Source organism: Labrus bergylta, chromosome 9 (genome assembly GCF_963930695.1).
Source record: "Labrus bergylta chromosome 9, fLabBer1.1, whole genome shotgun sequence".
Lineage (NCBI taxonomy): Eukaryota > Metazoa > Chordata > Actinopteri > Labriformes > Labridae > Labrus > Labrus bergylta.
Genome location: NC_089203.1, coordinates 31,632,533 through 31,658,467, shown reverse-complemented (window position 1 = coordinate 31,658,467; position 25,935 = coordinate 31,632,533). Strand labels below are relative to the sequence as shown.

The following is a 25,935-nucleotide window of genomic DNA, read 5'->3' as shown; positions in this document are numbered from 1 at the left end:
GTCTGTGCTCCGGATATGGATGACGTCGACGCCATATTGGAAAGGTAACTTTAGAGTTTTATTAACCCAGCATGTCTGGATGAATATCAGAGAAATATAATTACTAATTTACAGTCCGAACCGTCCAGTGTTAATCTCGTCAACGAAATAAATGACGAAAATATTCGTTGAAGGTCTTTTAAATTAGTAAACTATGACGATGAAGAGACGAAACTGATAAATAATATTACTTCATCATCTAATTGATGAAAATGTGACGAAACGAAAACTACATCACAAGTGATGATTATCACGGCCCCACTCAGCTGTTCTAAAATCACTGTAAACCAGAGCAGACGTCAAAGGTGTGCGGTGAGTGCAACTGTGTGCAGCCTGGAGCCTGCAGGTCCGTGAAGCCCCGCCCCCTGGAGCCTCTGGCCTGCAGGTCCGTGAAGCCCCGCCCCCTGGATCCTCTGGCCTGCAGGTCCGTGAAGCCCCGCCCCCTGGAGCCTCTGGCCTGCAGGTCCGTGAAGCCCCGCCCCCTGGAGCCTCTGGCCTGCAGGTCCGTGAAGCCCCGCCCCCTGGAGCTTCTGATAATAAAAATAAAAGCTCGTGTCAGATTTTGTTGACTAAAATGTCTTCTATTTTCGTCATTCATAACAAATGACTAAATGTAAAAGACATTTTCGTTAGGAGACTATGACTAAATTAGAAAATGGTGTGAAGATTAACACTGGAACTGTGTGAAAGAGAGCGTTATAATGGTAACCATAAAATAAATAAATACAAATTGTATTGCTAACTATTCATAGCTTTCAGGTGAATTCACACACTTGTGGAAACAGGAGAGGCTTCCTACTGCTGCAGGATAGGGGGTAGTTATCAGTCGCAATAGCCAACTGCCAGTTGTTTTTTAAACTAAAGACAATTGTAGTTGAATGTGATGCAGCTCCACATTGTGTTCAATGGTGGACGCCACTTTCATACGCTCTTTTGGCCCTCTAAGCCACCATGACTGAAAGCTATGAATTGGTCACAAAGTGCAATTAGCTTCTCCTGTGCTTAAAGCATCTGTTTTTCCCCATACCTGCGGAGCTGTTTGGTCGTGTAAGCATTTCGTTAAAAGTGATTAATCGATACTTAAATTTGTCTTCATGTGGTTTTCCTACTTCTCTGTTAGTCTGGAGGAGTTGGATGACTTCTCTGATTCTGGAAGTGACTATGAGGCCATGATGAAATCTACGAAGAGGAGAAAACCGGCCGTGCCTGGTCCTCAGGTGAATTATTTTATTCTCTCAGAATATTTATCTCTCATTCAGATCATTCAGAGGATAAGTATCAGGGCTCGGTTCTTATAAAACATAGAGAATTCTTAATTGGTTTCATAATAACACTGATTCAACCGTATGCCTCATCTCGCCATGGCTACCACTAATGCAGCTGACAACATCAATTCACTTAAGACCCCCTGCTAAGCTGCCCTCCCATTTTTCTTTCATCTCAAGCCACCCAAGAGACCCAGGCGGAAAGCTGCATCGAGGGTGTCGTCCAGCCCCTCTCCTCCAAACCCCTCCCTACTGCAGCAACAGCACTCCCGGGGGACATCCAGGCGGGCCTCTCCTAGACCTGTGGGGAGAGTGAACGAGGAGAACATCAGTGCAGAGGATATCTATGATGCTGTCTACTCTGGAAAAAGTGCCATGGTGGTGAGCGAACCCAGGCTAAAGAGCAAGGGGGAAGGGGGTACAGAGGACAACATGAAGGGAAGGGAGGTGGTGAAGGAGGCATATGTAATGAGCAAAGAAAAAAGGCTTTAAGAGCTGACAATGAGAGAGATTATCATCTGCTGTCACTGGCTGACTGATGCGACTCTACAGAATTGCCTTTGATACGGGAATAAGGGGAAAGTGTTTTTTTTACCTAGGTTGTGTGGTCAATGATTGACAGCATGTGTCCATCCCAACCTTTGTTATTCTGGGCCCAGTCTCCTCTAGTTAAAGACGAGAAAAGAAGGAACACATAACAAAAGGAAGGAAGACAAAAACAGTATGATGAGCCGTAATAAAAAGGGTCTGTCACTACAGTGGAGAGCAGCAGCACAACACAGATGGTGGTTCTGGGTGAAGGCCCACTTTCATGGAGCACATTCAGCGAATCCAACAAACTGCTTTTCACAGATTTTATTCTCTGCTGCACAAATGTTCCAACAATTTAAGTTAACCTACAGTCTTACTAACAACATGATAGCTGTTCTAGAGCAGTGTCACTTTATTTGAAGGGATTCATACTTGCTAAACATGATTATGCAAAAACGATGTTGAATAAAACTACAAATAAAAATGGGCAGAAAATGTGAGCAATGAGCAACAGATCCAAATAAGTGAAACATAAAGTGACGGATAATGGAAGAAACGTAAAAACCACGATCAATAATGTTGTTCTAATGCTTTGTTGTTGTCATAACCATCTTCCCTCTGATCTGAGCCGAGCATTCTCATTGGCTGCCCTCTCCTTGTCATGTTAAGACGGTGGTAGACGAGTGGCTGGACAGCTACAAGCAAAGCAGAGAGGAGGGGCTGCTGGTGCTCATCAACTTCATTGTTCGCTCCTGCGGATGCAAAGGTCAGAGATCAACAGAGAGCCAACGAGTTGAGGGGTGGGAGGCAAAGTTCAAGAGATTATCTTTCCAATTTGAGCTTGGGCAGTGATCAGCAGTCAACTATTGATCTGCCAGTGTGGTAACAATCGCCTATCTATCGACAGCACACAGTATCAATATCTGTCAGAATGAAATGAAATCAGATTATGTTATAAAACTGAACTCTGATCAGATGTTTATTTCACTTAAATGTTTATGTTTCCTGCTTCTGTCCAGGCGTGGTTAGCAGAGAGATGTTCGACAGCATGCAGAATGCCGAGATAATCGGCACACTAACCAAAGAGTTCAACGAGGTAAAGTGTGTGTACACAAATCCTCAAAACAAAGAAGATCTAAAAGTTTGAATCTAGTTTGTCGTCATATCTGCTCACTTCTAATAATCCTTCTGGAATATGCAGAAGTCAAACCACATCCATATCCCAGGTGATTATCATCCTCAGGATTGAGTTTAGCGTGATGGTACATTCTAATTAAAATCTAATGAAGATAAATGCACGCATTAATAAGTTAATCACTTTGTTTTTCTAGTGATGTAATTAGCAAAGCTTCTCCCTGTAATGATGATACCGTGCACAGTTTGAGATGCTTCCTCGATTTCTTTTGTTTCCTCCCCTCCTCCAGGATTCAGTGAACTATCCTCTGTGCACTCCAGGACCCCAATTGAAGCGTTTCAAAAACGGCCTGTGTGAGTTTGCTCGTGTTTTGGTGCGTTCCTGTCGGAATAGCCTCATATACAATGAGCATCTCTTCCCCGCCCTGCTGGCTCTGCTCACTGGCCTGTCTGACTCTCAGGTCAGGGCCTTCAGGCACACCAGTACCCTGCTTGGTAAGCACGTTAATACAATACAGATGGATAAAATATAACTTGTCAACAGAGAGTTACTTTCTGCTTGGTGGCTTTCGGTGCAGTTTTATGTTAATATTGTACACATGCTGTTGAGGATTTCTAAATTCTTGTTCACACTTCGACATCTTACTCAGGTTACATGACGTTCTGACTTTGTCATCCTGCATGTTTCCACTAGCCATAAAGCTGATGACTGGGCTGGTGGAAGTGGCTGTGATAGTGTCCGTGCAGCTGCAGACCACCCAGCGGCGATACGACACAGAGAACAGCAAGAGGGCGCATGACAGAGCCTCTGACAGGCTGGAGGAGCTGAAGGCGTCCATCAGTGAGGTGACACATGCACATGCACACAGCAGACCCATCGCTGCTTTTTTTACAAAACACAGGGGTCAGGACAGGAAAACAGAACTTCCACATCAGTTTTAGGGCGCAGTGACACTAGGCAATCTGTACTGCACGGGCCCAAACATGTTTGACCCCCTTAAATCTAGTTTGACTAGTGCGAGTGCTCTGCTCTGTGTTTAAGCATGAGACACTTCCTTGACCCTGGCACAGTTGAAAGATGTGTGCTTCTTCACGATGCGTTGAGCATGAGCATACTGTTATCTCGTTTCACATGTTTCTGTTGAAGATGCGCGAGAATCAAGAGGAGGTTTCCTCCATGATGAACGCCACGTTCCGCGGAGTGTTTGTGCACCGTTATCGAGACCGACTGCCTGAGATCCGGGCGGCTTGTATCGAGGAGTTGGGCGTGTGGCTGAAAACAGATCCTGAAGACTTCCTGAATGATGGATGTCTTAAATACCTGGGATGGACCCTGCATGACAAAGTAAACACACATTTACATTTGTTCTTTTAAGGCTTTCGCAGCCTCTCAGGTTGTCATTAAAACATTTTGAATCTGGCTAGTTTTTTATTTTCCCCTTTAAATTAGTTTTAAACTTAACAAACAGCATCAGAATCATTTTCAACTTGGTCTCTCATGTTCTCTACAAATATTCACTCAATAACACCTTTCAGGCTCACACAAAGAGAAACATCCACTGAGAACAGACTTCACTATCTGTCCGTATAGACACGTGTGTGTGTGTGTGTGTGCGTGCGCTTTCTTCTACTTACCTTCAGCAAAGTCCAGTGCGTCTGCAGTGTGTGCGAGCCCTGCAGGGTCTGTACCAGGAGAAGGAATTCATTGGCCGCCTGGAGCTTTTCACCAGCAGATTTAAAGTGAGGCATCCCTCTGGATTAGATTCACACCTCGTTTAATCCATCTCTTCTCCCTGCTGTCTGTCTGTCTGTCTGTCTGTCTGCTTCAGCCTGTCTGTCTGTTTGTCTTCCTGTCTCTTTAATCCATTGTTTCAACTTATTGTGTGTCTGTCTGTCTGTCTGCTTCAGCCTGTCTGTCTGTTTGTCTCTCTCTTTAATCTATTGTTTCATCTTATTGTCTGTCTGTTTGTCTGTCTGTCTGTTTCAGTCTGTCTGTCTGTCTGTCTCTCTCTTTAATCTATTGTTTCATCTTATTGTGTGTCTGTCTGCTTCAGCCTGTCTGTCTGTTTGTCTTCCTGTCTCTTTAATCTATTGTTTCATCTTATTGTGTGTCTGTCTGTCTGTCTGTCTGTCTGTCTGTCTGTCTGTCTCTCTCTTTAATCTATTGTTTCATCTTATTGTGTGTCTGTCTGCTTCAGCCTGTCTGTCTGTCAGCCTGTCTGTCTGTCTGTTTGTCTTCCTGTCTCTTTAATCTATTGTTTCATCTTATTGTCTGTCTGTCTGTCTGTCTGTCTGTCTCTTTAATCTATTGTTTCATCTTATTGTCTGTCTGTCTGTCTGTCTGTCTGTCTGTCTGTCTCTTTAATCTATTGTTTCATCTTATTGTCTGTCTGTCTGTCTGTCTGTCTCTTTAATGTATTGTTTCAGTTTATTGTGTGTCTGTGTGTCTGTCTGTCTGCCTGTCTGCCTGTCTGTCTGTCTGTCTGCCTGTCTGTCTGTCTGTCTGTCTGTCTCTTTAATCTATTGTTTCATCTTATTGTCTGCCTGTCTGTGTGTGTCTGTCTGTCTGTCTGTCTGTCTGTCTCTTTAATCTACTGTGTCTGTCTGTCTGTCTGTCTGTCTCTTTAATCTATTGTTTCATCTTGTCTGTCTGTCTGTCTGTGTGTCAGCCTGTCTGTCTGTCTGTCTGTCTGTCTTTTTAATGTATTGTTTCAGTTTGTGTGTCTGTGTCTGCCTGCCTGTCTGTCTGTCTCTTTAATCTATTGTTTCATCTTATTGTGTGTCTGTCTGTCTGTCTGTTTCAGTCTGTCTGTCTGTCTGTCTCTTTAATCTATTGTTTCATCTTATTGTGTGTCTGTCTGTCTGTCTGTCTGTTTCAGTCTGTCTGTCTGTCTGTCTGTCTCTTTAATCTATTGTTTCAGCTTATTGTGTGTCTGTCTGCTTCAGCCTGTCTGTCTGTCTGCCTGTCTGTCTCTTTAATCTATTGTTTCAGCTTATTGTGTGTCTGTCTGCTTCAGCCTGTCTGTCTGTCTGCCTGTCTGTCTCTTTAATCTATTGTTTCATCTTATTGTGTGTCTGTCTGCGTGTCTCAGTATTTCTTCCCCCCTCCCTTATTTCTTTGCCTTTTTGTTGTTCTGTCTCTCCCTTTTGTCTCGGCGTGCGTCTGGATGTGTTAATTGTGGCCAATTTTCTGATGGTTAATGAGCCTTTATCTAGCACATTTAAACCCTCCTAATCCACATGTGCTGCAGCAGATAAATGGTTTTCATGGCTTAGCCGTGCTCGGTGCCTTCGTGTGCATGCATGCATATCTCTAGCTGTGGGTACATTGATTCATTTTTGTGTGTCGTTTTGAAGCCTTTCTGTGTGCTGGTATGATTGGGCATTTGTCCTGACTGTGCCACTGCATATTTGAATGTGTGCAGGAGAGGATGCTCAGCATGGTGTTGGACAAGGACTCGGAAGTGGCAGTGGAAGTGATCAATCTGTTGCTGCTGATCCATCAGTGAGGAGTTTCTCTGTATTTATCGGCGACATACAACACAGAGTTTAATTTTATTTCTGTTAAGAAATGCCAAAAACAGCAAATATCATACATATTCATGTTAACAAGTGCCCCCTCTTTTAAAATCAGAGTTTTTAACAGAAATTCAGCTCCATAACCGTCACTGAATCATTACTTTATGTAAAAAAGTAATGCACATAAAGCCAAACGGAGTGTACCTGTAGTGTAAGGTAACTGTAAATAAACTCTGCTCGTCTACAAATGAAAGTCCAGCCTCTGAACAATAAAGGTGCAGTGGTGACTCCTACGTGTGATGACAGTCTTTGTCATGAACGCTGATGATTCACAGGATGAGTCGTGATCTCACACGTTGGCCAATGTATCACACCGCTGACTCACGTCCTGTGTGAATGAGATGTTTTTAGGACTAATGACAAGAAAGAAGACGTGATATTGTCAAAATTCTGATTCAAAGGCCTTTCAGATAGGACGCGGTGGCAGGTGTGTGCTGCTGTCAAGCCCATTCATTGTCTACGTGTTGCTCTGCGCAAGAGTGTATCTGCGCCCAGCCAAATTGCTTTCAGTAGCCCCTCCCCCAGGTGGGTGACACTCCCACAGCTAGGTGTTTGTTCTGCCCTCTGAGTCTGCCTTCTCACCGTAAACAATAGGACATGGAGCGAGAAAGCCCCGAGACACTTATTTGCACTGAAGAAGAGGAGGAGGATATGTGACCTTTAAATTAAATCCCCAAACTAAACTATTACTGGTTTTACATTTGCACCTCTGCAGGACAACAGAAGAAGGTCTGGCAGAAGAAGAGTGTGGCCGCATTTACCCCCTGGTTTATGCCTCAAACAGAGGGCTGGCTTCTGCAGCCGGTGTCTTTCTCTACAACAAGTACGTTTTTATATCCGTCTTTGCTGTCAGACTGAACGTTGAAGAGGCTTTTAAAAGAAGGTGCACGCCGTGTTTGACAAGTTCATATGTTTTTTTTATTTTGGGGCTTTTTATGTTTTTTTTTTATTGAAGGGATAGGAAACACAGAAACTGCCCGTTGTGGACTGGGAGACACCCAAAACAGACAGCTTATGTTCTGTATTTTACAGTATATCTGTTGTATGACTTCAAGACTAAAATATTTACAATCTTTTCAAGCAAATATAAACCGTCTTAAAGGCAGGGTTTGTAATTTTTGTGAACTAGCATGATTTTGAAAGTAGCATTCCCTCAGTGTGCTGTCTGCACCCACCCCCTCCCCTCTGTGCTCCCTCTAAAGCCACGCCCCCCTGTGCTCCCTCTAAAGCCACGCCCCCCTGTGCTCCCTCTAAAGCCACGCCCCTCCTCATTGCCCCCTAAAGCCACACCCCTCTGTGGTCCCTCTAAAGCCACACCCCTCTGTGCTCCCTCTAAAGCCACGCCCCCTCCTCATTGCCCCCTGTGCTCCCTCTAAAGCCACGCCCCTCCCCCTCTGTGCTCCCTCTAAAGCCACGCCCCCTCCTTTACATCGGGCGCCGTCCCTCCAGAAGTGGACCTCAGCTCATCTCATTGTGTAGAAACTACATCGTCTCATGTCTCATTCAGCGGTCAGTAATCTCACAGTATAAACTCCTAAAGTCATCGGTGACGAGCTTTGAGTGTGAGCTAGAGCAGGTAAGAGGTAGAGAGCGAGGGAGACAGGGAGGCGTCTGATTGGTTCATCAGATTGGTACCTCGTGGCAGACATTGGTCAAAGTTTTTACAGACTTACAAACTGATACAGATGATGGATTTTCTTTGTTCCTTTTTCAGAGAACATGAGTTATTAATGTCTGTCAGGACCTAAAAACAATTTACACCAGACTCTGAAGAAGTGGATCGGTAGAAAATAAACATTTTAACCACCACCTTTTATAATTGAGAGTTTTATATCTTTTTATTTCTAATGTATTTGAGAATCGTTTGTTTTTGTGTGTTAGGCTGAAAAGTGTGATCTCTAGTGACAACCAGGAGAGTGAGAAAAGTGACTCAGCAGCCTTCTTTCAAATCCTCATCTCCTTCTACATCCAGAGCGAGGTAATGTCTCCTTTATCCGTCCATGTCCCCACTTCTTACCTATCTTAGGGCTCTCACACCTGCAGAAAACTCCTGAAACACTCCTGAAGTCTCTCGTTCTGAGCGTCATGTGTGAGCACAAACATCTGAATGTTTCTCTCTTCAGCCGGAGTTTCTCCTCCAGCCTCCTCGTATTTATTCTGCAGAAAGTCAGAGTGAGCTGATGTGAGAACACAGCATTATACGATATAATCAGGAGAATTCACCTGGAGCCAGTGGGAGGGGCCAGTGGGAGGGGGTGGTGACCTTTTATTCCCTGTGATCGCTGCACGACCATAGACTGTCTGCACACCACCTCTACCATCTCGTGCTCTAATCAACCTGCTGCTGCATGTTTCCTGATGTTAGCAACATTAGTGTTTCAGCTGTGAGTCATGCAGTATCTCAAAATGATCTCATTCACTGTCTTTCCAGTTCCATGAGCACGGTGCGTACCTGGTGGACAGTCTGTGGTCTGTGGCAGGATCAGTGCTCAGAGACTGGGAGACCATGACGATGCTGCTGCTCACGGAGTCTGGTGAGGATCTAGACTCTGAGCACACCACAAGATGAAGTCATCTCCCCCACTCAGTTCTGCACCTGTCTGTTCCCCTCTGTGCTTCAGGTCTGATGTACGAGGAGGAGGGGACTCTCATAGAGCTGATGATGTGTGCCATTAGACAGGCAGCACAGGGGACCCCGCCTGTTGGGAGAACACAAGGCAAAAAGGTAAGGATGTTGTGGGACGCTAAACCCACTACTGTAAATTCAGTAAAAGCTGTGCCAGTTAAAATAGAAAGGTTGTCAGAATTACACCGCGTTTATTGAAGGTATCGTAAGTGTTTTTTTTTTGTTTTTTTTTTTTTGGGCCCTCGTATGTGTGCATGAACATGGTTAAACTGCTCACCTGTGTCTGAACATACCTGTGCAGATCCTCAGTATGAAGGACAAGAAGGTCCAGGAGCAGGACAGGAGACGAATCACCACACACTTCATCCCCTTACTGCCACAGCTGCTGGCCAAGGTACGACCCCAAGGTTCAATGTACACACTTAATAACGCTAACCCATTAAAGTTAAAGGGTTAAACACAAAAGTTTAAAGCTGCTGAGAAGGTTTTGACCTCCATCAGAAGCAAGGTAGACCGTGTAGCTTCACTATAGGTCCTAACTCGCTATATCCAGAAGAAAGCTGAGATTATTATCAAGGATACACATGCACATTTTCAATATTCACGAGACATTTTTCAATACTGATCGTGTGTTTTTCTCTCCTCGCTGACCTGCAGTACTCGGCAGATGCATCGAAGGTGACCCTCCTTCTTGGAGCTCCTCTCCACTTCGACCTTGAGATGTACAGCAGCGCTCCCACACTGGAGAAGGTAGGAGTGGTGGAAAGCGTTCAGGACCAACGTAATTAATCAGAAAAATTGTATTTAAAATATCACATCCTGTTCTTTCTGACCTGTACTCCCTCTCCCAGAGTTCCTCCTGTTTTTATCACATCATAGCAAAATAAACCTGAGAGGTCTGTGAGAGAGTGAGCTGCCAGAGGGGGATGTCATTTTTAGGGCTAATGGAAGGAAAAACAATCACGATTATTCTCATGTTGTTTTGTCCCTTCAGGCTCTCCGTAGATAGTGGTCCTCAGTGTCTCCCTGTAGTCTCACTGATGTAAAAGAAGAACACTGCTGCATCTTTGAACATCTCATTTCACTTTAACAAACTCTCAGACAGTAATATCCACCTTATGACATCACACACTGACCTTATGCCATCACACATTGACCTATGACATCACACATTGACCTTATGCCATCACACATTGACCTATGACATCACACATTGACCTTTGTTACCGTTCCTTTGAGCTGTTTGACCTTACTTTGGGATCCCTAACCACTTCCTGTTTCTGTGCTTAACTTCCTGTCCTAACCTTCACTCTACAGGAAGGGCCTTACTTTATTTCAAAATAAAAGCACACAGCAAGTAAAATACTATCAGCTTAAGACAGGACAAACCTTCAAAACAAAAGCCTAAGAAAGACTTTTTTGAAATGCAAAATAATAGAATTTCAAAAATGTGATTAATTCATATTAACTATATACATCTCTAAAAACTTTAGGGTAGGATTACTTGAGGTTATGTGCTCATCAGGGAGATTTCTTCAGAGATGGGGGAGTCATGACAGAGCTGCTACCTGCGACAATAAATGAAGTCTGAATGTCATAAGTGATCTTGTGGTTTCTATGTGGTCAGTGAGTACTCAGTGTGTGTAAAAACTTGAAAATTGCGCACCCACTTATTTAGCCAGGCGCCATAAATATGAGGAGCCAATCTTTGTCTTATCCTTCTCTTTATGTCTTTGATCATCTCTGAATTCTGAATGCCCCTCCAGAGTGAGGCCCTGTGTCAACCCAGCATTTTTTTGGGGGGGGGGGGGGTTGGCTGTGCCCTCTGAGCCCTTAGATGAGAATAAAAGCGCTGTTTGTTAACCCACAATGCTCTTTTTACTGAAAGTTTTTTTTTTTCACCTGAGATCGTTTTTTTTCCTTCACTATGAGCATCAAATGGAGGATGCTCGCCCCCCGACTTTGTCTAGAGAATGAGCTTAATAATAATGACGGCCCTGCTATCACGGCTCCGATAAGAGGAGTATGTGGATCCAGACATGATCCGTAGGAGACAAAGATACTGGGAGTTTCATATTTTGAAGACCGTTGGTGACGTCAACATCACCCTTCTGAAAGGTGAATGATTTTTAACGCTCCCTCCTCCATTGGGATCAAGTGCAAAAAGACCCTGGCACTCAGAAATAAATGCCAGGTGGACACTGGCCGTTACCTGTCAGTAAAAAAATGTTACTATAAGAATGTTACTAACGATCTCTCCTCTCTGTCAGCATCTGGACTCGCTGCTGGGTCAGACATGCAGCATCGTGGAGAAACACACGGAGCTTACCGTGCTGGAGGCGTGTGCACACCTCGCCAGCGCCCTTTGCTCCGACTGCTACACCTTTTCCTCCCGGGCACACCTGGCATTCAGCCAGCTGCTGGATGCCCTGACGGAGTGTTTCAGTTCTTACTTAAATGACCTACTGCAGGTGTGGATAACGAGTCACCTAAGCTTGTACGTTCAAAAGCAGCAGAATTCATGCACGTGCTAATCTATAAAACATTTATATCAAATAGGGAAGAACTTCAGGAGTGTTAAAATCAGTCCATTTCATAACCACTGAAAACCCCTAACAGGAGCTTTTAGTAATCAGTTGGACTCTATGCTGAAGTGTAAAGTCCTGCAGTTCCTTGAGTGTCCACTAGAGGCTGGCTGCTGAAGCACAGGAAGTCACATACACACCCATTCTAAAAAGCCTGTTTTTACAGCAGAGATGAACATGTTTACAGCCTGGTTCAAAAAACCAAATAGGTGTGATTAGCTCATGTCTGGATGGACACACACTGTACGGGGGGTGAATGTTTTGATGACTCATCAGTTTTGATTTGATGAAGGATAAGAGTTATTCACAATAAGGCGTGTAGCTGACCTGATTGACAGGTGGGCGCGGTGTAACGGTTTGTCAGGAGGTTTAAAACCCGCCTCAGCTCCAGCTCTCAGCCTGTCGTTAGGTTGACTGAAAGTTAGACTGAGACAGCATTTCCAGCATGGAGACCGCCATCGATGGGACTCCAGCGCCCCCTGCAGGAACAGACGGGGGACGTTACTCAGGCTTCAAACTTTTATATTTACTGTCTACGGCACAACTACGCCTCGTGCAGATAAAATAAAACGAACACAAGGTTGAGCAAGAAACGGTCAAAAAGATCAAAACAGTTCAGTGATGAAGACTTTACATCACAGAGATTTTACATCACAAACGTCAGAGTGTTGAAGTTGTTCAGAGTCGATCTTTAAGCCTGTGTTTGTTCACTAGGGAACCGCAGATGATGATGACATCTACAGCGCTGCCACTGCCTTAAAAAGGGTTGCAGCCCTCAGCAGGTAAAAGTGCATCCTCATGATACAAATGACAAGTCGTATTGGCGCCATGTCTTACAAAAAGGTGTTTGTGTTGTCCAGTGCCAAGGACGTGACGGGCTGGAAGCTGTTCAACTCGTGTCTCCAGCTTCTGAAGAACAGGATGGAGTCCGGAGAGCTTGACAAGGAGGTCTGCGGGATGTTAAACATAAAAAAAAAAAAAAAAAGTCTTTAGAACGACAACGCATCACAATGGATAGAGCTGGGGGGAAGGAGGGATAAGACACACCCACTCGCTGCTTCATGATGTAACCATCAGTCCGTGCAACACACATACACACGCGCACACACACACGCAAGCCATACCTCATTCCAAGATCGGCAACCAGCTAAGCCGGGCCTGGTGTACTTTAGAATAACCACCTCCTGGAGGTCAGACTACTGTCCTACGCAGAGTGCTGCACATACTACAGACTACGTTCCATAGAAGTATGTAGGAGGCGGTTTCAAAAACAGCCGATATGTAGAATCTAAAAACTTTGTGCTCTTTGTTGAGACTGAACCCAGACTGATCGCCAGCACGACTTAATGAAGGTTTACAGCGGAGAAAGGGGTCTGGGGGTTTAGGTGGTCTGGGGATTTACAGCAGAGAAGGGGGTCTGGGGGTTTAGGTAGTCTTTCATGTAGATGTGTATCTGTTTGGAAAATGCCGTTGAATTTTGTTTAGTCGTCATATTAAATGATTTTCTCTCCAGAAATGGTTTTAAATGTTAACTGTCCTTTTGTGTGTTTCCAGCTCATGGTGTCGGCTCTGAAGTGTGCAGCCTTTCACCTGATGTGGGCTGAAGTAAACGCAGTCAACTCCACGCCATCCGAGGTGATCATTTGATCTCATTGCCGCCTCTGATGCTTTATTAGAGATTCTCTCCATCTGTCATGCTCTAACTACACTCCTGCAAGTGGCTGCACATGCTATGTACACATTAGTGATGGTAATGTGGGACCTTCCTTCCTCACTGTCTGTTTCAGGCAGATTTGAAGCTTCTGAAGAAAGAGGTGCATTCCTTCTGCAGAGTCTGTCAGGCCTGTCTGTCTGTGAACGAGGCGGAGATGAGAGATCAGGTAGGAACTGTATTTCTAGAGACCTCTTTTGAAGGTCTCTGTCTCGTCCTGGGTGGACTTCTGATTTTACATCAAGACCAGTTAAAGCCGCCACTGATCGGCCATTTTTCCACATCACTACTGTGACCAGAAGGAAAACGTCCCTTTCTTAATTAACAAATAACTTCTATCCTTTTCAAACTGAAATCACGAAAGAGATCTCTTTTACACACCCTGTCATTACCGTCAGTGCAGCCGCCACCATTACACACCGCACGCCACCTGAAGTGATTGAAAGTTCATCCCCGTTCATTGTGTTTTGGGAGCTGTGATGGTATACAAAGTGATGCTGACGAGACTTTTTATCATCTTTTCTCCGTCATGAGGTCATAATTGTGCATTTAATGAAACAGTGGTTTATTGTTCAGTAAATAAACCTTGGGAGCGTACTTTTGATTCAAAGAGTTCTAATGGTAACAAGTGACCAGCGGAGTCTGGCAGTACGACCTGCAGGCTTTTAGTACTTCACAACTTTCACTGCAGGCTGAGAGCTCGACTAGCATACTGTAGCTAAAACGAGTGCAACCTCCACAAAGAGAAAACAGATATTACTAAAGCAAGAGCAACACAGAGCTGCACTGAAACTGCACTTTGGGGACTTCAGTTTAAAACTTTTTTCTCTCTGGGCGACCTCTAAATGATTTTATAGGTCGTAGCATCTCATATACTGCATCTTATATTCCGTATTTTACGGTATCTAGCAGAGCTTTTGATGAATCAACTCATCACAGGGACAGCGAAGTGCAGACTGGCATCAATGCACGGGCTGCACCGCTCAACTCTGCAGGGGCACCAACAGAGGGCGCTCATGTTACACAAAGCTTCTGTCCCAGTAGATACTCAGAATACATAATAAACAGTATTTACACAATTAAAATAGTTTGTGCTTTTTCTCCTGCTGGCTGACTCTATTTGCAAAATGTTGCATACGTGCATTCGATTACAGTTTGTGTGTTTCCATCTGCAGGCGTTCGAGCTGCTCTGTGACTTGCTGCTCTTGTACAGCACGAGTTCAGCTCGCTCTGAACCCGCACTCCAAGCTTTGGTCCACCTGCCGTCCGACTCCCTGCGCTCGGAGATGGCTGCTTTCCTCCTGGACTACGTCTTCTCCGACTCAGAGGATTCTGCGCTAAATGGTATTCTGACTTGCTCCAAATGTTTTTTTGTTTTTTTTAATTAAAATCTTTATTCAGAGCAAAATTGAGACATATTTTGCAGCTAGTCAAAGATACAAACGTTTTTCAGAAAGTAAAGAGATTCAATAAAACAGGCATAAGACACAGTTTTCTAAACATTCTTATAAAATGAGGTGGTAATAGTGGTGAGACAAATAAACATTTTGTAAAAGAAAATTCAAAGCTTGGCAAAGCCATTGTGGGTAAGAGTAATATGCCGGGATGGGTAAGCGATTAGGATTGTTGTCGTATATAAATACATGTACATGACCCTGCTTACATAGATAAACTTAAAAACATATACCTGCACACATACAAACCCACGCACCCAATCAGGCAAACTGATCAGTCAGTGAAAGAAAGTAAATAAGTTTAAAGTAAATGTACTCTCACAAAAACGTATACCAAAGTTTACGGTCATAAATCTTCACATACTGAGAAATGCTCAAAACAAAACAAAAAAACATTTAGAAACTTGTAGAAATGATCAGTGATCAGATGAATTAAAGTAAAGTCTTAGTGAAAAAAAACACACTTTACAAGTCAGAGTTGTCACTTGTGCCACAGAGCAAATTCAAATTAACAACTTGGGACCCTTTTATTATCACCCATAGTGAGATGTATAACAGAAAAGGAAACATGTTGGGGGGGGGGTCTAGGCCTAGCTGCTTGCATGTGTTCCTGGATCAGGAAAACTTGTATTGACAACAATAAACTATGTACACTTTAGTAGCTCAAAAAAAACCGAAAACTAGTAAACACTTAGGGGGAAGAGGTGTATTAGGTCCATATTTTGAGATTGGTTGTAGTAGGATTTAATGAGGATGTATAAGTGGTCCAAGGTGTCCAACAACTTTTAAACTTCTGTTGTTCAAGTCGTAAAATAAATGTGAGTTTCTCCATCACAAAATATTATGGATTACATCGATCCAGTTCTCAACCGTGACATCCATTTTCTGGTGAGAGCTTTCTTGCTTGATATCAGTAGAATATTAAACAAGTATTTTTTGGAAAAGCCCTCAATGCTGTCTGGCTGCAGACCTAGATAGAGCGTTGCAAAATTGAACGGGATCTGCACTTTGAGCACCTTTTCCATTACGTTTTTAACTTGAATCCAGTAATTCTGGAGCAACGGGCATTGCCAGAATACATGGTAGTGGTTTGCCTTTTTCTCCCCACAAGACCTCCAACAGGATGTGTTTTTATTAACAAAATTATTTTGTGCAGGCGTTTTAAAGAAACGTATCAAATTTTTCCATCCGAACTCTCTCCAGGACAGGGCAGGTGTACTTTTCCATTGTTGTTTGTGGAGTTTCTCCCATACTTCAGAATTTAATGTAAGATTTCCTTCCTTTTCCCACTTTTTCTTTACGTAACTCGTGTTGTCCCAATCCAGCTCATTCAGACCATTGTACAGCTTAGAGATGTTTCTAAGGCCTGGATCTGTCGTAGGCCTTTAAGAAAACCTTAAAAATGGCAGAATTCATATTGACTAAGTCATTCTTTCTTATTAATTTATCAGCATAATGTCTAAGTTGTAGAAACCTGTAAAAGTCTCTGTTTTTTTTTTTCAACATATTTTTATTAAAGCAAGTTCAAAACATACAGTGCAATTGGGATGCAGTCAACATTTTTCTTTTTTCCTCAGAAACATTCAAAAACCCAGTATCCCTTAACCCTGTAAACAACCCTCCCAGACCAACAAATGGACCTCTTAATTTAAAGACAAGAATAAAAATACAAGATAGGAAAACTTCACAGAAAAAAAAAATAAAATACAATAACCAAACAAATAAATAATAATAATGAAAATTGAAGAGACAAACATAACAAAAAAACAAACATTGTTATGAGCATACCACAAAGGTAAATAGGAAAAACAGTATAACCTATAAAAGAGACAGAATCACTCACCCACACTGCTCAACTTGATCAATAAAAGGGACGACAACAACAGCTGCTCACATCCAGGCTACCACCTAAGCGGCTGAAGAACCCGCGCACAGAAAGAAGTAAGGTCAGAACATAAAATTTGGTATTTAATTACGCGGGGGGGCTGGACAGGCACGAGAGGACAGGATCAGTATCAGCAGGCGAAGGTGTACTACTACAATACCTCGTCAGGTGAGAGTTTCTCAAAATATTGAAGCAGAGGTCTCCAGTGAGTGTAAAACCTATCAGAGCACCCTCTAAGAGAGAATTTAATTTTCTCCAACTAAAGGAGAAATAAGACATCGTGCAGCCATGCTTTGAAGGAGGGAGGTTGTGAAGATTTCCGTAAGAGAAGGATTTTCCTGCGGGCAATTAAGGAGGCAAAAGCAGTAACATTGTCCTGAGTGGTGGAGGTGGCAAGATCGTCAGGAGACCTACCGAAAATAGCTATATGTGGGGATGGATTGATGTTTATACCTAAAATGTCAGACGACGGTATGTTTAATTTATATCCAGAAATAACGCCAAAAGTGTTCAGGAGCGAAAGGATAGGCAGAATACTTGTCAGGGGGTCACGCACATAAAGGAGGAGTGCGTCAGCATAAAGCGAGACGAGACGTTCAACCCCCCCCTTTTGATCCCCCCAAACCCTCCAATCGACTTTAAAGCAACTGATAACGGCTCAATGGCGAGTGTGAACAACAGGGGAGAGAGCGGACAGCCTTGCCTAGTGCCGCGAAAAAGAGGAAAAAGTCTTAAACACTGTGTGTTTGTACACACAGATGCGTAAGGGGAGGAGTAGAGTAGCTTAATCCAGGAGATGAAGCTGGCACTAAAACCGAACCGTTGCAAGGTGAAAAAGAGAGAAGCCCACTCCACCCAAATGGCCTCTTTGATTTCAGAAAGTGTTAAAGGGGCATCTAATGTCTGACCATCATTCGGCGAAACTTTTGGTAAAATTAATTTATCAAAGAAATTACGTAACTGACTTTCATCGTTAGAGGACTCGGAGGTATATAGCTTAGAATAAAATGACCTAAATATGTCGTTTATCTCATCTGGGTCAGAGGTTAAAGAGCCTGACTCGTCTCGTATCTGGGTTATCTGGTTGGAAGCCAATCTGGCCTTTAGTTGGTGGGCCAGAAGGCGACCCGCCTTGTCGCCATGTTCGTACATAGACCCACGAAAGCAGAGGAGGAGACGTTCAGCTTCTGTAGTAAGACGAAGGTCAAGCTTTCTTTGTACAAGTCAGGTGATTGGGAAGTCGACAGTAAGACATCAAGGTTAGCTATAGATTTTTCTAATTCCCTCTGGCGAGCCCTGCGCAGCTTGTTCGCATGAGACGTGTACGAGATAATTCTGCCTCTAATGAAAGCCTTCATGGTGTCCCACAATACTGAGGGGGAGGTTTCATCATTCTCATTAGTTTCACAGAAAAAACCAATCGAATCAGTAATTTGCAAAAGTTTACATCGGCCAGCAATAGTGGGTCTAGGCGCCAAACTCTGAATTCCTTTGGTCTGAGGTCAAAGCGGAGGTCCAGAATCACAGTAGAATGATCAGACACAGTAATAGGAGAGTATTGGGTGGAAATAATTGACGGAATAAGTGCTTTATCAACCAAAAAATAGTCTATCCGAGAGAACAATCGGTGAGCGTGCGAAAAAAAGGAATATTGTCTGGTAGAGGGGTGCGAAAACCTCCAGGGATCGACATAACCATATTGATCCATAGAGGCCGAAATGGTCTGTGATATTTTCAAGAGTGGGGCGGGCCGTGAGCTAGATCTGTCTATTATTGGGTCTATGACACAGTTCATGTCACCCCCAAATATCAGAGTATGGGAATTTAAGTTCGGGATAGAGGACAGTAACAACTTCATAAAATGATGGTCATCCCAGTTCGGAGCATAGACTGACGTCAGGACAATTGGCTTCTGGTATAGTATGCCTGAGATAATCACGTAACGGCCGTCTGAATCTAGGATTGTGCTAGTATGAGTGAAATGTACATTTTTCCTTATTAATATGGCTGTGCCTCTTGTTTTCAAATTAAATTTAGAGTGAAAGACCTGACCAATCCACTGTCTGCTCAACTTCCGGTGATCAGAGTTTTGTAAATGTGTCTCCTGAAGGAACATTATGTCGGCATTGAGGCTCTTGATATGTGTCATGATTTTAGTTCGCTTCACTGCAGCATTTAACCCACCAGTATTTAAGGAGACGATCCTCACCGCCTGTCCACCAGCCACCCCCCCACTAGTCACATCAGCCATGACACAGCACAGGGCAGCAAAAGTTTCTGGTCAATCCTAGGATGCGAGCAGCAAAAGAGTGAAAAGCAGCGAGTACCAGAGCAACATAGCACAGTAACAACAAAGTTAACACAAATAAAACAAACATCACAAAAATGATAGGTTAAAAAATAGGTCCCCCTCCCTACACATCTGTAGAGCTGGCACTTACTTCCAGCTTCAACTCTCCCTCTCCAAATAACCTCCCCATAGAAAGAACGATCCTCCCATCCCTCCCAACCCACTTTACCCATGTCCCTTAACAAATCCTTATCAACCAAAACAAAAGATGTGTACTTCCCTTTCTGCGTCCTCACTCCTTCGGGATTCATCTCAGATCCCATAACTCGTGAAAGAGAAAAATCAGATATGTAACCTTCTGAATACAATATGAAATATTGGCTCACCACCGTACAAAAAATAAACAATCTGCAAGTATCAAATTGAGGTCTTAAGATAGTCTGAGCTATACTGCATTGAATAAAAAAAATAAAATGAGAAAAATAAGAACTGGCTCCAGACTGCAGAATGATAGACTTATTCAGCACCAAGTGTGAATGAGATATAAGGCCTCATTTATAAATACAAATTGTAGACATTGTAGCCACATAAACATTGTGAACTTTAGCACCTCAGAACCATGGACACCTCAGATAAAGTGCCAGCCCATGAGCGTCAATGATATAGACGTCTACAGTATAAATGAAAAAGGTGGAGAGATAAAACAGAGACAACAATCAATCATAATGTGTCTGAGTAAACAACAAACTCAGATTACCACAACATATCGTCTCTCATCACGGCACTTTAAGTGTACATGATGATGGTATGGCTAGCCGGTTAGCCTCCAGGCCAACAGTAAAGTGCAAAGGGCTATCAGAACATCCCAGACCTGGAGTGTTACCATCGTGTCATTTACGTCCTGAGGGCCAAAGGGATTGTGCACTTGAAGCATTTTCAAATTGTCAGAGTCTTACCCTGGCCGTGTCGGTATAGTTTGATGAAAGCTCCAAGCGAGCTAGCAGTGCAGCTAATCAAGCCTCGGGGTGTGTTGATAGTTAGCCTCCTCGGGGGACGAGAACCTCTTCCTTATCCCGCCATCCAATGTTATCTGCAAGCGTGCTGGGAAGAGCAGAGCCGGCCTAAGAGCGAGGTTGTACAGTTTGGCCATGACCGCCCGATATTCAAACCGTTCCTCAACAACCTCCGGAGCGTAGTCTTCAAAAATCTGGACAGGGGACCCGCGGTACTGGAGTGTACCTCGTTTCTTGCGTGCCTCCCGTATAATCAGGTCCTTGGTCTGGTAACGATGGAGACGGATGATTACAGGCCGCGGCCGCGACCCGGGTTGTGGTTTAGTGATGAGTGCCCTGTGTGCACGGTCCAGTTTGGGAGGAGATTGAAGGGTCTCGTCGCCAAGCAATTCAACAAGGAGGTCGGAGAAAAAGCTTGTGGGCCTGGGTCCCTCAATAGACTCTGGGAGGCCGATGATTCGGATGTTATTCCTGCGACTCCGGCCTTCCAAGTCTGCAGCTTTTGCCGCCAGCCTAGCATTGCTGTCTGTCAAGGCTACACACCTCTCCTCCAGTGCTTGAATACGCTGAATATTCAGTTCAGCATTGTTTTCCAAAGACTCGAGACGTTGTCCGTGTTCTGTTACCGTGGTCTGTATTTTGTCCAATCTAGATTCCACAGCTGCAAAAGTTTTCTTTATATCGGCCGAGATACTAGCTCTGAGGTCCTCTAGCAGGCTAGCTATGCCAGTCAGACACAAGTTACTGCATGAGGCAGAGGCTTCTGCTTCGGCTTTCCTTTGCAGTTTAGAAGATTTCGACATCTTGCCTTAGTGTTTCGAGAATAATGATGTTTATTCCTCAGTTTCGCTTGTAGGGGTGGCAAAAAAGTAGGGTTTTTAAAAGTAAATTTAAGTTTGAGTTACGGGGGACGGAGACTACGCTGTGCTCACATGCTCACCAAACCGGAAGTCTGTAGAAGTCTCTGTTTGTTAGGCCATGATGAGCTCTTAAAGCTGCCGTTTATATAGAGATCGCTGAATTTTACCAGGCCGTTATCCGCCCATTTTTTGAATGTTGTGTCAGTCTTATTAGGTATGAAATTGGAATCATAGGCTATCCATCTCAACAGCTCGAATGGTCCCTTGGCTCGATGTACTGTCATCGCATGAAACCAGGGTTTAAGAGAAGACTTTATCCAGGGATTGGCCTCTTTTTATGTGTTTGATTAAAGCACTGTCCCCAATAACAGCTTGCAGGGGAATATCACTCGATAACAGGCATTCTATTTCTTTACACCGTGCTTTGTAAGATGGATTACATATCTCAACCAGGGTTTTTAGTTGTGCAGCTCTATAGTAGTTTCTAATATTTGGGAGCGAAAGGCCACCTTTCTCCTTAGGTAACTGGAGGGTCTTGAACCTTACCCGAGGTTTCTTGCCCTGCCAAATAAACCTTGAAATAATTTTGTCAAGTTCTAGGAATTGTCCGTTTGGAGGTTCAGCTGGGATGGTTTGAAACAAATATAGAAGTCTCGGTAAAGTGTTAATTTTAATTGCTTCTACTCTTTGTGCTATACTCAGAAAGGGCAAAAGACCCCACCTCGACAGGTCCGATTTAATTTTGGATATTAAGGGGTCATAATTCAATGGTAAAAGTTTTTCCAAGTTTTTTGGGATGTTCACACCCAAGTATCTCATAGCTTCAGAGTCCCAGTTTATTTTAAATGTCTCTTTAATAGATTGATTAGAGATGTAGTTAAAAGTCAAAACTTGAGATTTGTGAGTATTTAGTTCATTACCAGATAAGGACCCATAATCTGTGAGGGTTGAGATTAATTTGGGGAAGGAGGTATTAGGGTGCCCTAAATAAATTAAAATATCATTTGCAAATAACGCAATTTTTTTGTTCTCCCTGGCTCATCCTGATTCCGTGTATTTTCTCATTTAGTCTGATCCATTGACTTAAAGGTTCAATGAAGATCACAAATAAAAGTGGGGACAGAGGGCATCCTTTCCTGCAATCTCGTTGTAATGCAAAGTTGTTTGATAGGGAACCATTAATTCTTATCTTTGCTGTTGGTCTGTCATACAATGCTTTAATTGTCATAACAAACTTTTCATGGAAATTGAACCCAAACAACACTCTATACAAGAAAGACCAGTCTACAGAGTCAAATGCCTTTTCGGCATCTAATCCTAGTATTACAGCTTCTATATTACTACGCTTTATATGGTTAATTACATGCAGTGTACGTCTGATACTGTCCCGGGGTTGTCTCCGTCTAATAAATCCCGTCTGATCTAAGTTGATGATGTCTGGGAGTATTGTTTCTAGTCTTTTGGCTAGAATAGAGGCGAAGAGTTTGTAGTCCTGGTTTAAGATGCTTATTGGCCTGAAGTTAGAACATTCCAGCCTATCCTTCCCTTCTTTTGGTAATACAGCAATCGCAACAGCCTCGCGCCAGGATGGAGGAATTTCCCCCTCTTCAAGCACCCAGTTGAAGGTCCTTAATAATAGTGGTAATAAAGAATCTTTGAAGGTTTTGTACCACTCTGCACTGAATCCATCAGAACCTGGCGATTTGCATGTTTTGAGTTTTGATATTGCATATTCAAGCTCTTTTGCTGTTACTTTTGCTAACAGGGCTGCATTCTGGTCGTCTGTAATTGTAGGAAGTTTTAGTGAGTTAAGAAGGTTGTCTGTACTCATGTCTCCTTTACTGCATTTTTTGGAGTAGAGGTTTTTATAGTATAATTCAAAACAGCTTTGGATTTCCTGAGTTTTGTGTTTTACTTGTTTCGTTATCGGATCTTTAATTTTAAATATAACTCTATCTGCTTGCTGTTTCTTTAGTTTGTAGGCCAAGCATTTGGTAGACTTGCTACCAATTTCGTAGTATCTTCGTTTCAAAAATACCAATTTCTTCTGAATTACTTGAGTGTAGTTCATTTATTTGGTTTTTAACTTCTTTAATTTTGTGAGTAGTGTCTGGTTCAGTATTGTCTTTATTTTTTCTTTCTAGGTCAGTCAATTCTTTTTCCAAGTCAGTCAGTTTTTTTTGTCTGAGTTTCTTCAGGAGAGATGACTTGGCAATAATTTTACCTCTCATAACTGCTTTACAGGCATCCCAAAGTATAATTGGGGAAACCTCCCCATTGTCATTTTCTTTTAGGTATGTCTGTATATCTCTTAGCAATTCTTGTTTAGTTGGTCCTTTGAGTATGCTTACATTCAATCTCCACAAAAAACTGTTTGTTCTATTCTTAATGTCTAAGTCCATATACACAGGGCTATGGTCAGATAGATCCATCAATCCAATTTTACAATTGTTTATTCTACCGATATCTTTATTAAACATAAAAAAAGAATCAATCCTGGAGTAGGATGAGTGGGGAGAAGAAAAGAAAGTGTAGCCCCTTGATGTAGGATTTAACTCCCTCCAAACATCACAAATTCCCATTTCTTTTAACAACCCTCTCATTTTCCTAATAATTGAATTATTTGGATTACTGTTATTTCCTGAGGCATCTCTCATTGGATTCAGTCGTAGGTTGAAATCACCACCACAAATTATTATACCTTGTGCTTTTGCAATCATTAAATCAAATATGTGCTTATAAAATGCCCATTTAGCCCCTGGAGGGGCGTATACATTTAGCAGAGTGAGCTCTACACCATCTAATCTTCCAGTAACCATATTAAATCTACCTTCTTTGTCTTTGATGTCAAAAAGTTTTTCAAAAGATAATTTTGCAGATATTAGTGTTGCTACACCTCTTCTGCGTCCTGACTTATACGATGATGATGACACCAGGTTGAAGCCCTGTCTGCTAAGTTTAGCATGTTCTTCATCTGTTAAGTGAGTTTCTTGTAAGTAAACTATTTCTGCTTTTTCTTTTCTCATTTTGTTAAAAATGTTGCTCCTTTTTACAGGATTGAGGACACCTTTTACATTGTAGGTAACTACTCTGACAAGTGTTGTTTGCTCAGCCATGTATTTCTGGTGTGCAGTTACAACACAGAACGTACCTTTCCCCCTTTGCTACTCGAACAGACACAAAACAAAAACACAACAGAACACAGAACAATAGAACGTTTAAATGTTTCGAATAAGAAAAATGAAACTTCAAGTACCGAGGTCTTGTTTGTGACCCTAAAGGAGCCGCGATGGATTGACGGCTCAGAGGGATTTTCTCCGCTCCGCTCAGGTTGTGGAGAGCCCTCCTCTGTTGCTTCCATACAGTACTTGCGTACAGTCATTCGTTTAGCCCGCGTCAGAGACCCTTAAATGAACAATGTCTTTGACAGGTCCCGGGGAAGCACCCATAAGTTTTTGCATTGCTATTTATTTCACTACATCACGATAGGAAAAAAAAGAAGACAAGCCCATATAGAGGCCAACGAAACATTTGTCAAAAAGGTTTTACATCAATGTAGTGAAATTCCTCACACGCCGTGCATGGTCCCGCGTAAAAGTCAATCTTTTCTGAAAGCCTCCAGTTTCTTTTTATATCCCATTTGCAGAGTTTCTGCTGGTTTTTCTCCTCCCGATGCCCTAGATGTGTGCCACATTGAAGATTTAATCCTGTCGGACCAACTCGCTGGTGCTTTGAACACAGCCACCGGGAGTCCGCATCTCGCCATATCCTTGGTGGCCTCAGCTGCGGAGTTGTACACACGTGTCTCCTCCTCATAGAATACTCTCATCCTAGCTGGGAATGGGTTTGAAATCGAAGTTTCCTCTCTATAAGGACCCTCTTTGCCTCCGCGTATTCCCAACGCTTCTTAAGGACATCTGGGGCATAGTCGTGGTCGAGTATCACCCTTCTCTCCTGATGCATAAACCCTCTTTTCTGCCAAGCCATCTTTAAAGTTTCCTCTTTAGTTTTGAAACTTGCAAACTTGACCACTATTAATCTTGGTGGGGGGGGGGGCTCTGGTGGCGGTTTTGGTCCCAGGGATCGGTGTGCTCTTTCGATCCTAAGATCTGTGGTGGGCAGGAATTTCCAGCTTCTCTCTTAGCAAACCCTCTACGAAAGTGATCATCGATGGCGAGTTATCCTCCAATCCTTCTGTTATGCCGTGCAGTCTAATGTTGTCCCGTTTGGCTCGACCCTCTTGGTCCGAGAGTCTGGCCTCCAGATTCTCTTGTACTTTTAGCATGTCCAAAATGGTTTCTTCAACTACTTGTATTTTGTTATCTGTTTCTGAGATTCAGAGTTTGGCATCGTCAATTCTCTTGTAAGTAGTTTTAATGTCTTCTTTAATATCTCGGAGAGAGACCCCGTTTTCACAACGAAAGTCCCTCAGTTCCTGGAGTATAGTCTGTAGATTAGCCATTTCGTTAGCTTGTTGCGGAGCTAGCCCCTCCTGCTCGTGGAGTTCGCCGTCACCTTCCTCGTCTGCAGAATTTTTGTTTGCTAGGGAGAACTGTTCTTTAGCATGCACAGCGGTTTTTCGTCTTCCCCCTCTCATATCCTCAACGCCTTCATCATATTTCACGATTTTTAATCAATTTAAAGTGCAAAAAGACGGAGTTTTAGACGTAGGGTCAGGGAGCTCTGAAGTTAGTCTGTTACCCTCATGGCCGCTCCTACATGCTACCGCTCAAAATGTTTTAATACATTTTGGTTCTTTCCATAAGCAATGAGGAGATCCAGTCGTCCTCTCCTATTTTTAATCTACAGTAGTCTGATGGTGTCTCCTTCTGTGTTTGAAGCGTTTATGAAACAAACTTCTCAGTTTTAACAGTGCCAACTCTCTCCCAGGGGAGCCTACCATCATTTATGCCTGCAGACACGGCTTTTGAGAATCTCCCGCTGTAACCAACCCTTTTGTTCC

The 25,935-nt window shown here is 43.1% G+C and overlaps 1 protein-coding gene across 1 annotated transcript in view; it reads left to right on the top strand.

Annotated features, from left to right (window-relative positions):
• Nucleotides 1-25,935, top strand: part of LOC110002989 (cohesin subunit SA-1) — a 33,839-nt gene continuing 7,904 nt past the window's right edge. Inside the window, exons 1-22 of the mRNA XM_020658672.3 lie at nucleotides 1-44; nucleotides 1,160-1,256; nucleotides 1,485-1,685; nucleotides 2,505-2,601; nucleotides 2,855-2,931; nucleotides 3,260-3,464; nucleotides 3,664-3,815; nucleotides 4,117-4,314; nucleotides 4,611-4,709; nucleotides 6,395-6,474; nucleotides 7,264-7,371; nucleotides 8,430-8,526; nucleotides 8,980-9,082; nucleotides 9,170-9,273; nucleotides 9,476-9,568; nucleotides 9,832-9,924; nucleotides 11,445-11,645; nucleotides 12,474-12,541; nucleotides 12,620-12,707; nucleotides 13,314-13,394; nucleotides 13,547-13,639; nucleotides 14,646-14,814. Coding sequence (XP_020514328.3) covers nucleotides 16-44; nucleotides 1,160-1,256; nucleotides 1,485-1,685; nucleotides 2,505-2,601; nucleotides 2,855-2,931; nucleotides 3,260-3,464; nucleotides 3,664-3,815; nucleotides 4,117-4,314; nucleotides 4,611-4,709; nucleotides 6,395-6,474; nucleotides 7,264-7,371; nucleotides 8,430-8,526; nucleotides 8,980-9,082; nucleotides 9,170-9,273; nucleotides 9,476-9,568; nucleotides 9,832-9,924; nucleotides 11,445-11,645; nucleotides 12,474-12,541; nucleotides 12,620-12,707; nucleotides 13,314-13,394; nucleotides 13,547-13,639; nucleotides 14,646-14,814 — 2,533 coding nt within the window. The 5' untranslated portion in view covers nucleotides 1-15. The remainder of the gene's footprint in view (nucleotides 45-1,159; nucleotides 1,257-1,484; nucleotides 1,686-2,504; nucleotides 2,602-2,854; nucleotides 2,932-3,259; nucleotides 3,465-3,663; nucleotides 3,816-4,116; nucleotides 4,315-4,610; nucleotides 4,710-6,394; nucleotides 6,475-7,263; nucleotides 7,372-8,429; nucleotides 8,527-8,979; nucleotides 9,083-9,169; nucleotides 9,274-9,475; nucleotides 9,569-9,831; nucleotides 9,925-11,444; nucleotides 11,646-12,473; nucleotides 12,542-12,619; nucleotides 12,708-13,313; nucleotides 13,395-13,546; nucleotides 13,640-14,645; nucleotides 14,815-25,935) is intronic.